At 43.7% G+C, this 14,175-nt stretch overlaps 1 protein-coding gene across 1 annotated transcript in view; it reads right to left on the reverse strand.

Annotated features, from left to right (window-relative positions):
• The window catches only part of LOC126194705 (ATPase family AAA domain-containing protein 2-like), a 220,538-nt gene that overhangs the window by 94,216 nt on the left and 112,147 nt on the right, over positions 1-14,175 (reverse strand). The window contains exons 14-15 of the mRNA XM_049932942.1: positions 4,739-4,916; positions 1,425-1,610 (exon numbers count right to left, since the gene is read on the reverse strand). Of these exons, the coding sequence (XP_049788899.1) occupies positions 1,425-1,610; positions 4,739-4,916 (364 nt within the window). The remainder of the gene's footprint in view (positions 1-1,424; positions 1,611-4,738; positions 4,917-14,175) is intronic.

Raw genomic sequence — 14,175 nt, forward strand, 5'->3', positions numbered from 1 at the left:
TTCTTTGTAAAGGAATATTTGAAGACTGAGTTAAGCACTTCTGCTCTTGTTTTTCTACACACAGTTTCAGTTCCCCCGTCATCTACGAGTGTCTGGCCACCGACTTTAGTACCAGTGATAGCCTTTACATATGGCCAAAATTTCTTTGGGTTTCTTATGAAGTCTGTGAATAAGACTCTGGTACATTAATTGTTGAAGGCTTCACAGATTGCCTTACTGACATACAAACAAGTTTCATAAAGTGTCTCTCTATCTCTAGTCCAACACATTGTTTTACAACTGTAGTGCTCTAGTTGCATTTTTTTTTTAAATATATTATAGTACTGTGTCCACAGGGAGCATATAAAATGGAGGGTCCACCCATCACGATCAGTTATACTACACACATATTTACACAGTTCTTGGTTATTTATTTTTCTAAATTTGAGTAACAGAAGTTCTACTTGCCGATGCCAAGTCATACGTTTTGAGTTTTTCCTCGAGATATGAAACTACTGCCCTCTTTTCCACATTACTGAACCTGTGAATCCTACTATGTTTCAGCTGCACTTAGTACTTTGTTAATCACTGTTACTTTTTTTTTTAGTATCAAAAACAGTCTTGATCATAATTTATTTATTACGGTGACTGGTTTCGACCACTACTGTGGTCATCTTCAGACCAATGACTAAGAACCTCCTTCTGGCGGTAAATCACTACTAAACTGAGTAGTGATTTACCACCAGGAGGAGGTTCTTACTCATTGGTGTGAAGATGACCACAGTAGTGGTTGAAACCGGCCACCGTAATAAATAAATTGTGATCAAGACTGTTTTTGATAGTAAATATTTGTAGTACATTGATCACTGTTCACTCCCACAATGTATTCAAAAGTAACTGTTACAATTGCCTCAAGATCCTGGCACCAGTTTCAGTGTGGCTGTCCTCAAAGAAGGCAGGTCTATTTCTTGCCATTAGGTCTAATATATTTCAGTCACGAGTGGGCTTCTAAACTATCTGTTCCAAACAGTTCCCAGAGAAATCATTCACTACTGTTTCACAGGATGTCCACCACTTACAAAACTGTATTTTTCCCCCTTGATTGCTTAGTGATCAGTGTACCGACCAATTATTGGGGAAAATATGTACTAATCAGTTGAAGTTCTGTTTGAAGTTTTAGTTTAACATCTGGGGGTATGTCTAGTGGTTGATAGATGGACCTAATTATAAGTTTATGCACATTGAATTTCTTTTCGGCAGAATTAAAGGCAGATATGTTATTCAAGAACAAAAGGGTTGTGTTTGGTGTGCCCAGTTCGTGTCTGGTGATTTCAGCTTGGAGAGCTGCGAGCTATAATTTGGCATGACATATATATGATTAAAAAGTTATTATAACAAAGTGTACTTTACACACAAACATCCTGTGCTAACGAAATAATACAAACCTGATGTGGTAAATTTTTATATGGTGCATCTGACGTAGCAAGCAATAAAATTGGAATGCTTGGATTAAGCAAACGCAAATTTGATAAAAATACAGCCTGCAGAGTTTCAGCAACAAGAGACCACCACTGAGATATTCCAGGTACATATATGACGGACGGAGTATTTCGGCGAGCTTCCTGGAAAACCTGTGAAAAGCAAGATGAAACCTCAGCACTCGCAAGTATTTACAGTTAATGTCAAGGCTTTTTCTTGCAAAGGCCAATAAAAGTAACATAAAACATTAACACACACAAATTTCTTAAATTTCAATAGCACTTGCCCTGGATATCGCACTGCTAACAATTTTCTGACTGAGTTGTTATCAGTCACTTTGCAGCTAGAAGACATGAGCCAAACAACTGTTTGTGCCTCGAATAACACTACATGTTTAATGAATAGATGAAAAAGTTTGTCAAATGAATAACAAGTTGTTTTATGTCAACTACTGGAATTATTCAGGTTAACACTATTACTAGAATAAAACAAGTTGATATGAAATAGTTACTTCTGGTGTTTCGCATTAGCACTAGTACAGCCGCAAATAACAACTACTATTAACTGACAAGGGAGAGTCCTAAATTATAACTACGTGAGAATCAAGGGAACCCAAAAGTCACCATCCAGATGATGACTTTGTGATGAACAAATACGGATTGCCTATTCACCAACCCACCTTGCACACAATGAGGCCAACCAGCTTTCTATTCTCTGGATTAAATGTATTATGGTTGTCACAAAAACTGACAGCCAAGAAACAATAATGAACTGGAACTGGCCATGCTGACATGAACTCTGAAATTCAGAAACTCTCAGGTTTGGTCAATGAGTAAAAGGTCTGCTGATGTTTGGCAATGTGTGCGTTTTGCCAAATTCTGCAAGCTCTGGCACTCGAGTGTCTGATTGTTGAAGACAATATTAAAATATTGAATGCCTGGTGCTCTGTAGCTTTTAGATATTAATTTTGTTAAAGGACATCTTCTAAATGTTTATTAGCAAAACCAGTGTTCGACCGTGTAGCCCAATGTCAGTGACATCTGAACAGAGTAACAAACAACTGTATGAACATAAATTCCTACACTGTGACAACTGTACATATAATAGGAGAAATATAACTCTACTTGCATTATTTATATCTACGTCAATGACATGCATGTTCAGCTTGATAGGCACCTAGTAAGCTAACAACCACGCGATACCTAGAATTCAATTTCAACCATGTCTACCAGCGCGTATATGCGGAGGGGGAGCGGGCCAAGTTACTGGATTTTTGGTTAAAAATATACTTTTTTCCCCAGTGAATGTACATTTTTTTCCGTGTTAAGTGACAATATACTTTCCCCTCAGAGCTAGAAGTTACCAGTCCTGTGAATGGTAAAGGTTTTATACAGCAGTGTAGAACTTCTTGGCGCTTTAGGAAACAAAACCCAGTAAAAAACGTGGCAACATTTACACTGCATATCTCCATATTAAGAAAGTATAAATATGAATTCCACCAAATACAGCACAGCTACAAGAATAGCCAAGCTTTCACGTATAATATTGGTCTTTTTAAGCGAATGTTACCTCTTAAAATTTCAAACACTGACGTAAGTGTCTGACCTTCAGGGTATGAAATTTTTCTCAGTGGCTGATGAAAGTAACGCTTCTCAAAGCAACATTTTCCCATGATCTGCTATAAATGTAAACAGTTGTGATGTCACGCTTTGTTGTTACAAAGTATTATATAGCATTCGTCCCAAAGCCTTTGACAAGTTTTGCTGTTGGCAGACACTTCTGTGTGCATTGTGTTTTGTTGTTGTAAATGGTGCATTTCTGTTTTGCAACTAAAGTTTTGTTTTGATGTTATTCTCTCATTTATGTTTTATTGCTGCAGTATTATTCTGCTGCAGAAAGCTAAAGCAAAATTCATTGTTAGTGTAAGTTCTTACCAATAAAAAGTGCAAAAATTTAACTAAATATTGAAACAATGAAGAATTCCCGGAGTTCTAAAAAATTCCCAAGTTTTTTTGCCGGATTTACCAGTTACCTTGGGGAGTATACACCCTGTCTATCTTAATAAGATAGGATACGAAATGTGGCCTTTCTCACAGTACAATTGTCATTTATGTTAATGGTGTCAAATCTTAGGTGGTGACAATTCTTTATACTCTGACATTACCATCATTTAACATAAACATGGAACTGACACGTCAACGAGTCTATACTACCTGTCTTTTATTTCTAAGATCACACTTATACATATCTGTGACACACATTCGTATAAGTAAAAAGCAATGTCTGGACAATTGTTATATGTGGATAGAATGTACAAAAAGTATGAAATTGCAAAATAACCCAACAGACCATGTCAATTTAGACCTTTTTACATGCAGGATATGGAGACACTCCAGACCAAACTTATTCAGTTAAAATGCTGCAGAAATTTTGTATATACATCTTATCCCATCCATAACTCTGTTTGTTCATTAAGTATGTTGTCCAAGTATTTTGTTGTGTGGGTGTAGAATTAAATTTCTTCTAGAATGTTTAATAATCTAGCCTCTTCTGCTTTTGAAGAATGGTGATGTTTTTATTAGTGTCACGAGCAGATATTATATCTGGCACTCCAGCCACAGCGGCTGGAGACTGTGTGTGTGTGTGTGTGTGTGTGTGTGTGTGTGTGTGTGTGTGTGTGTGTGTGTGTGTGTGTGTGTGTGGGGGGGGGGGGGGGGTGGTTCTGTTTCCAAAGAAGGCCTTTTGGCTGAAAGTTTAAATGTTTTGTCTGCAATGTTTGCTTGTGTTAATGAATGGCGTTTGTTTCTTTCTCTTTCTTTTTCTGCTGATGGCTGTGGTTGAATACGTATGTGTAAGTATCTTTTAATTGGACCTGTCCGCAATTTAATGTGTCATCTTTACGGTAAGTAGCAATCAGTCTTTTTCTAGATTGTTGATAATTACAAATTATCGAGTTTTGTATTTTTTCCATTGCATGTACTGTGAAACCTTGCTTCTTGCCAAATTTCATGATTCTATGTGGATAGGAAGTACCTCGATGAGCTAGTCAGTGAGTCACAAAATATGTTACATAAATGGCCATATCCCTAAAATGTGAAATTACAGATAAAGGAGCTATTGTTTCTCAGAAAATACAAGTGAAATGGTTGGCCTTGTGCGAGCAACTTCTTGTAGGTTTATTGGTATAAAAGTTCCAATAAAATTGTGCATTGCCATGCATTTTTACAATGAGTGAATATTAACTACCAATATATTGAATATCAGCTTGTGTGACAGTTACCTGAATACATGCCTCCTCTGGAGTGCATCCTGACACACCGAAGAGCTTAGCCAGATCAAGTGTGTGTACTGGCAAATGTTCCATGTGATGCAACAAGGCTGGACCAAGATGGGTTGTCTGACCATGTGCTGCAGAATCCCCTACAAGCAGCAGTTGAGGCCGATGGATGCCACCAGTGCTGGTAGGACAACAGTCAAACACTGTTTTCATTTAATGTCACTACATATCAAGAAAACTGATGATTACTAGTTACCAAAATGTGAAATAATAGTAAAATGCACTGGCTGCTTCAATCAACAACAATACTCTGTGAATTTTAAATATATTTAAGCTTGAAAAGTTCTTCAAACAGGTTAATTAATGTCCAACAAAACTACATGAATTCACATGACAGTGTCTGCTAAACAAGATTATTTTTCTCTCCGATATCTACATCTACATCCATACTCCGCAAGCCACCTGACGGTGTGTAGCGGAGGGTACCCTGAGTACCTCTATCGGTTCTCCCTTCTATTCCAGTCTCGTATTGTTCGTGGAAAGTAGGATTGTCGGTTCTTCCAATGAATCTCAGTCTGGCATCTGCTTTACCGACGATCAACTTTATATGATCATTCCATTTTAAATCACTCCTAATGCGTACTCCCAGATCATTTATGGAATTAACTGCTTCCTGTTGCTGACCTGCTATTTTGTAGTTAAATGATAAGGGAACTATATTTCTATGTATTCGCAGCACATTACACTTGTCTACATTGAGATTCAATTGCCACTCCCTGCACCATGCGTCTATACGCTGCAGATCCTGCTGCATTTCAGTACAATTTTCCATTGTTACAACCTCTCGATACACCACAGCATCATCTGCAAAAAGCCTCAGTGAACTTCGGATGTCATACACAAGATCATTTATGTATATTGTGAATAGCAACGGTCCTACGACACTCCCCTGCGGCACACCTGAAATCACTCTTACTTTGGAAGACTCCTCTCCATTGAGAATGACATGCTGCATTCTGTCATCTAGGAACTCTTCAATCCAACCACACAACCGGTCCGACAGTCCATACGCTCTTACTTTGTTCATTAAACGACTGTGGGGAACTGTATCGAACGCCTTCCGGAAGTCAAGAAACATGGCATCTACCTGTGAATCCGTGTCTATGGCTCTCCGAGTCTCGTGGACGAATAGCGCGAGCTGGGTTTCACACGACCGTCTTTTTCGAAACCCATGCTGATTCCTACAGAGTAGATTTCTAGTCTCCAGAAAAGTCATTATACACGAACATAATACGTGTTCCAAAATATAACCTACTTTATCACACAGTCGAATTAAGTGAAGTTCTATTCAATCCACAAGCAGTCTAACCTTCTCCTCTCTTCTGCAGAATGAAACAAAAGCAGAAACAGAAGGGGAGTTGGAACGTGCTGTCCCGACAATGTTAAATTTAGTGACTTGGCTTCCCTGTATTTCAGGAAGCACTGTAGCCACTGACACGAAACTTTTACATGACATTAAACTGTATGTTCTGAGTCTACAGAACTACAATAATTGCACCAGCCACTTCTTTCGGAAATACAATTTTAAATTACACAGCTAAAATTTTTTGTATTCTTTTTGAACGTTATCCTCAATAATTTTAATTATTCATAACATTATGTTTTTCTTTCAGTTCAGTAGACACAGGATATGTGTGTAATTAATCCCTGAAAATCTGAATACTCTACTCGAAGTAGTTCCTGAGATTTAGGGAAACATGCAACACAAAAACTAAATTTTCAGGAACGGCTTCTAAAGTTTCAAAAGACTGTAACTCAATATATGTTCAATTTTTTTATTTTTAGTAACACAGAAGCACCCTGCACCATACTGTATATCACCCTCTTGATCTTTTTCCAAGTTTTTCTTCTTTTGGACTCCTTGGTGACCAACTGTGCTGCAACTCTGCTTTATCAATGCGAACCTTGTCCATCCGTTCAAGTTCTCTGATGCAGTTTGCTCCAGGATTAATTCCCATATGCTGTAGTGCTTTCACCCAACCAATGTTGTCATTAAAAGCAATAACAGCATCAATGACCCCCCACTTTAGTGAGTCTAAACATGCAGACACTTCTTCAGTGATTCAGGATTTGCCAGGTCTCTGTAAATAGGTTTTATGATACTCATGGCTGCTGCTGGGATGGAATGTTTAAGGGTACTGGGCATTGCGGTAATTGCACCAGGAATCACGTCCAGGAGGGCAAAGGTGGTTTACTGGTTTTTCATCAGTTGACAGTCTGTGGAAGAAAGTAGCCCATGCTGCCTGCTTCATTTTCAACAAATCCTCAGTATTATTTCTAATGGCCATCCCATAATACTGCTGTAGTTCATCAATCATTTTGCCTGTCAGCCTGCCTCTTATGGTTTTACCATCAGAAAATTTCTTGGCTCTCTAACTTTGTTTCAACTTCCTCAACCTGGTGCCCATCCTCTTCTTGACATGACATGACATTTAACTTTCATAACACAGCAATCCATAGCCTTCTATATCAAAAATTACCGATTTTATTAGATCTTAAAGTAATGCACGTAAAAATTTTAACGTTTTCAACTGGTGTAGATTATATTTAAAAAATAAAATAAAATACTTCTCATATGAGTTTATAATTAATATATATATATCATTTTATTCAGAAAATTGAAAATTTTGTAACGAGATAAAAATCCGAAAATGTGAAAAAAAAATTTTTTTTTTCCATTATAACTACCCTTAAGTAACCAGTAAATGAGAATTTTGTGCCTTTATTTCGCTGAATTGACATGTAAAGTTTAATGTAATCTGTCTTTGTTTAGTTCAGTGCCATGGGATATTGTCCATAGATTCCACTATGATCAGGAGAGAAATAAAATATTAAGAACATACAAAAATGCTGAAGATGACAACAGCTGAAGTCAAGGATGAATTAACTTCAAACAATGGAACTTCAGGTTGGAATATCAACAATATATTGAAAAGATAGATTGCTATTCATCATAAAGATGACACGCTGAGTTGCAGAAACGCACAACAAAAGACACTTACACATTATCTTTTGGGCAAAGCCTTTATTAGGAAAGGAGAGACAGACAGACAGACAGACGCACACACGCTCATTCACAGTAGCTACACCTCATGCAAGCATGACCACTACCTCCGGCAGCTTTAACTGGAATTACTCCGCTAATGTGTGTCTTTTTGTTGTACCTGCTTGCAACTCAACAAGTCATCTTTACAGTGAGTTGCACTCTTATCTTTTCCTCATATTGATAATGAATGTAAACTTCCACTTCCATATGAGGGAGGGGGAATGAAACAGAAAGCAAGCATGACTACTGTTACACATCAGTCTTGTCTGTCTGACAAAGGAAATTTTAAATAGCAAGGAAAAGCTGTCTCATCATAACATATTACCTCATAAAACTGTGGAGCAAAATACAATCATGACAAAATATCATGTAAAACTGGCAACCACTCTTACCTGGGAGACAATTACGTGATACAAAGTAACTACAATGGAATTCAAGAGGCGTGAAAATCAGTAACATTCATTCAAGCACTCATTTGGCAACAGCAGTTCCTACACTTTATTTTTTTGAGGAGAGAATGGTCCACGGAAATACTTAATTAGTTTGTAATGTTAACAAATTTGACAACATGTTACTGGGTGAGTTCATGAATTCTAGAACACCCAAATATCTCGTCTTCCAATAAAATGGTATCTCAACCAGTGCCTCAGAAAAAAATTAATGCTCCCTGAAAGTAGGCACCAGTTTTAATAAATGATAATTTAGGCCTGCAGCTGGTTGTATTTGGTATCTTCCACTAACATGCAAAATAAGGGAAAGGTAACCACTCAACCATAGAGGAATGGTGCTTGGTGCACAGAAACATGTAACAGAACCACATAGACACCCATGTTCTCACACTCGCAGTAGTAGCAAGACTGATTACGTAATATTGATTATCGAAAGCAATTGCCTGAGCTGATGGAGGGGAGGGGGGGGGGGGAGGTGTAGGAAAGGATGCACATGCAAGTAGGGTGTAGCAGGGTAGTGTCAGGCAGATCTTTCACCAGATGACTTAGTGGCTGCACAACAGGAGTGGCCACACAACACGATGAAAGGAGTTCAGAATGTAGAGTATGTAAGGGATAGAGAGAGGAGGAAGGGGAATGGATGAAAGGAGAGGGAGGTTGTGATGAAAAGAGGGAGGGAGAGAGGGAGGGGGGAGGGAGGGAGAGAGGGAGGGAGAGAGGGAGGGGGGAGGGAGGGAGAGAGGGAGGGAGAGAGGGAGGGGGGAGGGAGGGAGAGAGGGAGGGGGAGAGGGTGGGGGGGGGAGAGAGGGAGGGAGGGTGGGAGGGAGAGAGGGTGGGGGGGAGAGAGGGAGGGAGGGTGGGAGGGAGAGAGGGTGGGAGGGAGAGAGGGTGGGGGGGAGAGAGGGAGGGGGAGGGAGGGAGAGAGGGTGGGAGGGAGAGAGGGTGGGAAGGAGAGAGGGTGGGAGGGAGAGAGGGAGGGGGAGGGAGGGAGAGAGGGTGGGAGGGAGAGAGGGTGGGAGGGAGAGAGGGTGGGAGGGAGAGATGGTGGGAGGGAGATAGGGGGGAGAGAGAGGGGGGCAGTGGGGGAGGGGGGGAGAGAGAGGGGGAGGCAGTGGGGGAGGGGGGAGAGGCAGTGGGGGAGGGGGGAGAGGCAGTGGGGGAGGGGGGAGAGGCAGTGGGGGAGGGGGGAGAGGCAGTGGGGGAGGGGGGAGAGGCAGTGGGGGAGGGGGGAGAGGCAGTGGGGGAGGGGGGAGAGGCAGTGGGGGAGGGGGGAGAGGCAGTGGGGGAGGGGGGAGAGGCAGTGGGGGAGGGGGAAGAGGCAGTGGGGGAGGGGGGGAGAGGCAGTGGGGGAGGGGGGGAGAGGCAGTGGGGGAGGGGGGGAGAGGCAGTGGGGGAGGGGGGGAGAGGCAGTGGGGGAGGGGGGAGAGGCAGTGGGGGAGGGGGGGAGAGGCAGTGGGGGAGGGGGGGAGAGGCAGTGGGGGAGGGGGGGAGAGGCAGTGGGGGAGGGGGGAGAGGCAGTGGGGGAGGGGGGAGAGGCAGTGGGGGAGGGGGGAGAGGCAGTGGGGGAGGGGGGAGAGGCAGTGGGGGAGGGGGGAGAGGCAGTGGGGGAGAGGCAGTGGGGGAGGGGGAGAGGATTGACAAAAGGGGGAAGAGGGGTTGAGAAATGGGGGAGGGAGGGGCTGAGAGGGAGGGACGGAGGGGCTGAGAGGGAGGGGCTGAGAGGGAGGGACGGAGGGGGTGAGAGGGAGGGAGGCAGTGAGAGGGAGGGAGGCAGTGAGAGGGAGGGAGGCAGTGAGAGGGAGGGAGGCAGTGAGAGGGAGGGAGGCAGTGAGAGGGAGGGAGGCAGTGAGAGGGAGGGAGGCAGTGAGAGGGAGGGAGGCAGTGAGAGGGAGGGAGGCAGGAGGTGAGGGGGAGGGAAGAGACCAAGTTGGGGGAGGGAAGAGACCAAGTTGGGGGAGGAAGAGACCAAGTTGGGGGAGGAAGAGACCAAGTTGGGGGAGGAAGAGACCAAGTTGGGGGAGGAAGAGACCAAGTTGGGGGAGGAAGAGACCAAGTTGGGGGAGGAAGAGACCAAGTTGGGGGAGGAAGAGACCAAGTTGGGGGAGGAAGAGACCAAGTTGGGGGAGGAAGAGACCAAGTTGGGGGAGGAAGAGACCAAGTTGGGGGAGGAAGAGACCAAGTTGGGGGAGGAAGAGACCAAGTTGGGGGAGGAAGAGACCAAGTTGGGGGAGGAAGAGACCAAGTTGGGGGAGGAAGAGACCAAGTTGGGGGAGGAAGAGACCAAGTTGGGGGAGGAAGAGACCAAGTTGGGGGAGGAAGAGACCAAGTTGGGGGAGGAAGAGACCAAGTTGGGGGAGGAAGAGACCAAGTTGGGGGAGGAAGAGACCAAGTTGGGGGAGGAAGAGACCAAGTTGGGGGAGGAAGAGTGGTGGGAGAAGGCAGTACCCAATCTGTATGGGGAAGGTGTGATGTGGACAGAAAATATAAGGTGAGGCAGTGGGAAATAAGTTAGCAGAGGTTTAGACAATGGGGATTGTGGGGGCACAGAATATGCTGGAGGGACAATTCCCACCTAAACAGTTCAGAGAAATTTGTGCTGGATAGAGGTTGAAAATGGCCCATACAGTGCAACAGCTATTGAAGTAATTAGTGCTGGGACATGCAACATGTTTGGCAAATGGATGGTCAAGTTTGCAGTTTTCCACATTTTGGTGGTGGCCATTCGTGTGAATGGGTAACTGGTTACTTGTCATGCCCACATAGAATGCTGTAAATTAACTGCTGCATTGGTTACATATAACATAGCTGTTTTCACATGTGGCCCAACGTTTTATTGCCTAGGAGATGACCCTGACTGGACTGTGATATGAGGTGGTGGGTGGAAGTATGGGACAGGTCTTACACTTGGGGCAACCACAAGGGAATGACCCACATGATGCAGGATTGGAGTACAGGTGGACAAGGATATTGTGGAGGTTAGTTGGGCAGCAGAACATTACTTTGTGTGATGTAGGTATCATTTTGGGTACGATAGTCCTTATCTCAGGGCATGAAGAGAGGTCGACAAAACCCTAGTGAAGGACATGGTTGAGCCTTGCAAGGCAAGGATGGTACTTCGTGATTGGAGGAGTTCTGATTGGTGGCTGGCTAACTGAGTTACTGGTATCAGAGGAGATAGCCAAGGGGATCTGTTTATGGACAAGGCGGATATTGTCTGTCAACGAAGGCTCATGTAAGGTCATCAGTACAGTTTGACAACACCTGCTTTCCACTGAAGATGCAACATCCAGGAATGACAATGCTGTAAGGAAGACACTTTCTGACACGTAATAGGTGACAGCTGTCAAAGTGGAAGCACTATTGGTGGTTAGTGTGCTTCATATGAATGGACGTATTTATGGTGCCATCTGAGAGGTAGAGGTCATCATCTAGGAAGACAACTCGTTGAGCTGAGAATGACCAGGTGAAGCGGATTTGAGAGTAGGTGTTGAGGTTATGGAGAAAGAAGCAAAGGTTATCCTACTATGAGTCCAGATCATGAAAATGTAATCAGTGAATCTGAAGCTGACAAGGAATTGTAAGTGTTAACTGATAGAAATGATTCCTCTATATAGCCCATAAATATGCTGGAATATGATGTTGCAATGCAAGCACCCAGGGCAGTTTATAGATTTGAGATTTGGCCTTCAAACGTAAAATAATTGTGTGCCAGGATGTGATTGGCAAGGACGATTAAGAAAGAGAGAGTTTGGTAGCAGGAGGACATTGGGGCAGTTAATGTTCCATGGCCTTATGGCCATGGGCATGGTGGATGTTCGTGTATGAGGACATCGCATCCACAGTGACCACCTAGGAGTCTGGTGGTAATTGGACATGAAGTGTAGAAAGACAGTGAAAGACGTGGGCTGCTTTTTGAACGTAGGATAGGAGGTTATGAACCATGGTTTGGAGGTGTTGTTGGGGACATTGCTCCCAGCCACAACGAGAGAACCTATTGGAGATATGTAGGTTTGGTGTAGGGTGTTGCTGAGGAGAGGGGTCAAATCAGGTGACAGGTTTTGGGACGGACCTAAGGCCTGACGAGCTGCTGGAAGTCCTCTTGGACTTCTAGGATGGGAACATGACCTTATGGGTTGTATTCAGAGCTCTCAGAAAGTTGACAGATACCCTCGGCCACATAGTCATACAATTCATAACCACTGTGGTGGAGTCTTTCTCTGAAGGAAGGATGAATGGTTTTCAGGCTTTAGATAGCTGTGTGTTCCATCAAAGTGACACTGGACTCCCTGGGGAGGGATTTAGGACAGGAAGGTGAGGCCAGGCTTGAAGTGAGGAATTCCTGATAGGTATGGTCCACAGCTCGTCGTCTTGCAGTAGCATTCTTGCTGCCCGCACATAGGGTCCCGGGTTCGATTCTCGGCGGGGTCAGGGATTTTCCCTGCCTTGGGAAGACTGGGTGTTGTGTCATCGTCATCATCATCATCATCATCATCATCATCATCCATCCATCCATCCATCCCCGTTATGGTCGCAGGAAGGCAATGGCAAACCACCTCCACTAGGACCTTGCTTAGTCGGCAGCGCAAGTCTCCCACATTGTCCCCTACGCTCCTCGGAGTATGTGACCTCATGATCATCATCATCATACAGAATAACTGGGTGGATGGGGAGGTGGATCACGGTTGGAGGGACGTTGGAACTACTTTGACTGGCTGTTGTCAGTGGGAGGTGTGGCGATGAAACGTTTCCACTGCACGGAACGGGTAAAGAAAAGTATGTCCTTTAAAAGTTCAGCATTTTTCAACTAGGGTCTTTGGCTGAAGGTGAGACCTTTAGAAAGTACTGAGACTTCTGCAGTGCTCAGAGGTTCGGCAGAAAGGTTGACAACAGTGCTATGGGATGGGTGTTTAAGAGGTGGTATGTTTTGTGAAGGGTGGTGGTGGGGGTGGGGGTGGTAGTGGTGGTGGTGGTGGTGGTGGTTGGGGATATGGAAGACAGAGCAAGTCAGCATGGTATGGCCAGGGAGCAATGAGGGTTTGGCAGAGGGGTTGGATCAGAGTGGCAAGCTTGTTCGAAGATACAGGTAATCCCATACAGGCATAGGGCAGGAACAGCTTCCTCAAGGGTGCTGGAAATGCTGTTACAGCTATTGAAGGGCGAGCACCTTTGTTGTCGTAACAGGGTGCTGGAAACACTGTTACAGCTATTGAAGGGCGAGCACCTTTATTGTCGTAACAGAATTACAGAAGTTACCGTTAGAGAGTAAAAGGATATAGCACAATACTAATGACTTGAACAGCTGCTTCACTACATAGGCCATTTGTATACTCCCTTCCAACACAAGTTTCTCTGGACTATGCGAGTGGGAATTGTCTCTCCAATGCATACGCCACTCTTGCAATCCTCCTGGCCTAAACCTTTGCTATGTTGTTTCATCACCATCACCATCTTCCTCCCCTCCCCTCCCCATATCTACCTGTTTGCATGCTCTGAACTGCTTCCGTCTTGTTGTGCAGCCACTGAGTCATCTGGCGAAAGAATTCTTCGCACTACCCTGCTAACCCCTCTTTGCCTTACCCTGCTAAACCCTCTTTGCCTTACCCTGCTAACCCCTCTTCAGTTCACATGTCTTTCCCTACCCCTTCCTTATCTCAATCAACCCAGGCAACTGCTTTCAATACTCAATCTTCTATATATTGGCAATTTTTTTTGTGTAGCATGGGCTGATATCCATGCTCTATTATACTTAACTGTATGAGCTAAGTCTAATGTCTGAAGAAGGCAATATGCAACTTTTAATCTGATCATGCCTCGTGAAACACTAATGTCTAAGCCAATCTTCAAACTGAGAACTTATTTACCGAAAATTTTTAAATAGAAAATTG

Source organism: Schistocerca nitens, chromosome 7 (genome assembly GCF_023898315.1).
Source record: "Schistocerca nitens isolate TAMUIC-IGC-003100 chromosome 7, iqSchNite1.1, whole genome shotgun sequence".
In the NCBI taxonomy this organism is placed as follows: Eukaryota; Metazoa; Arthropoda; class Insecta; order Orthoptera; family Acrididae; genus Schistocerca; species Schistocerca nitens.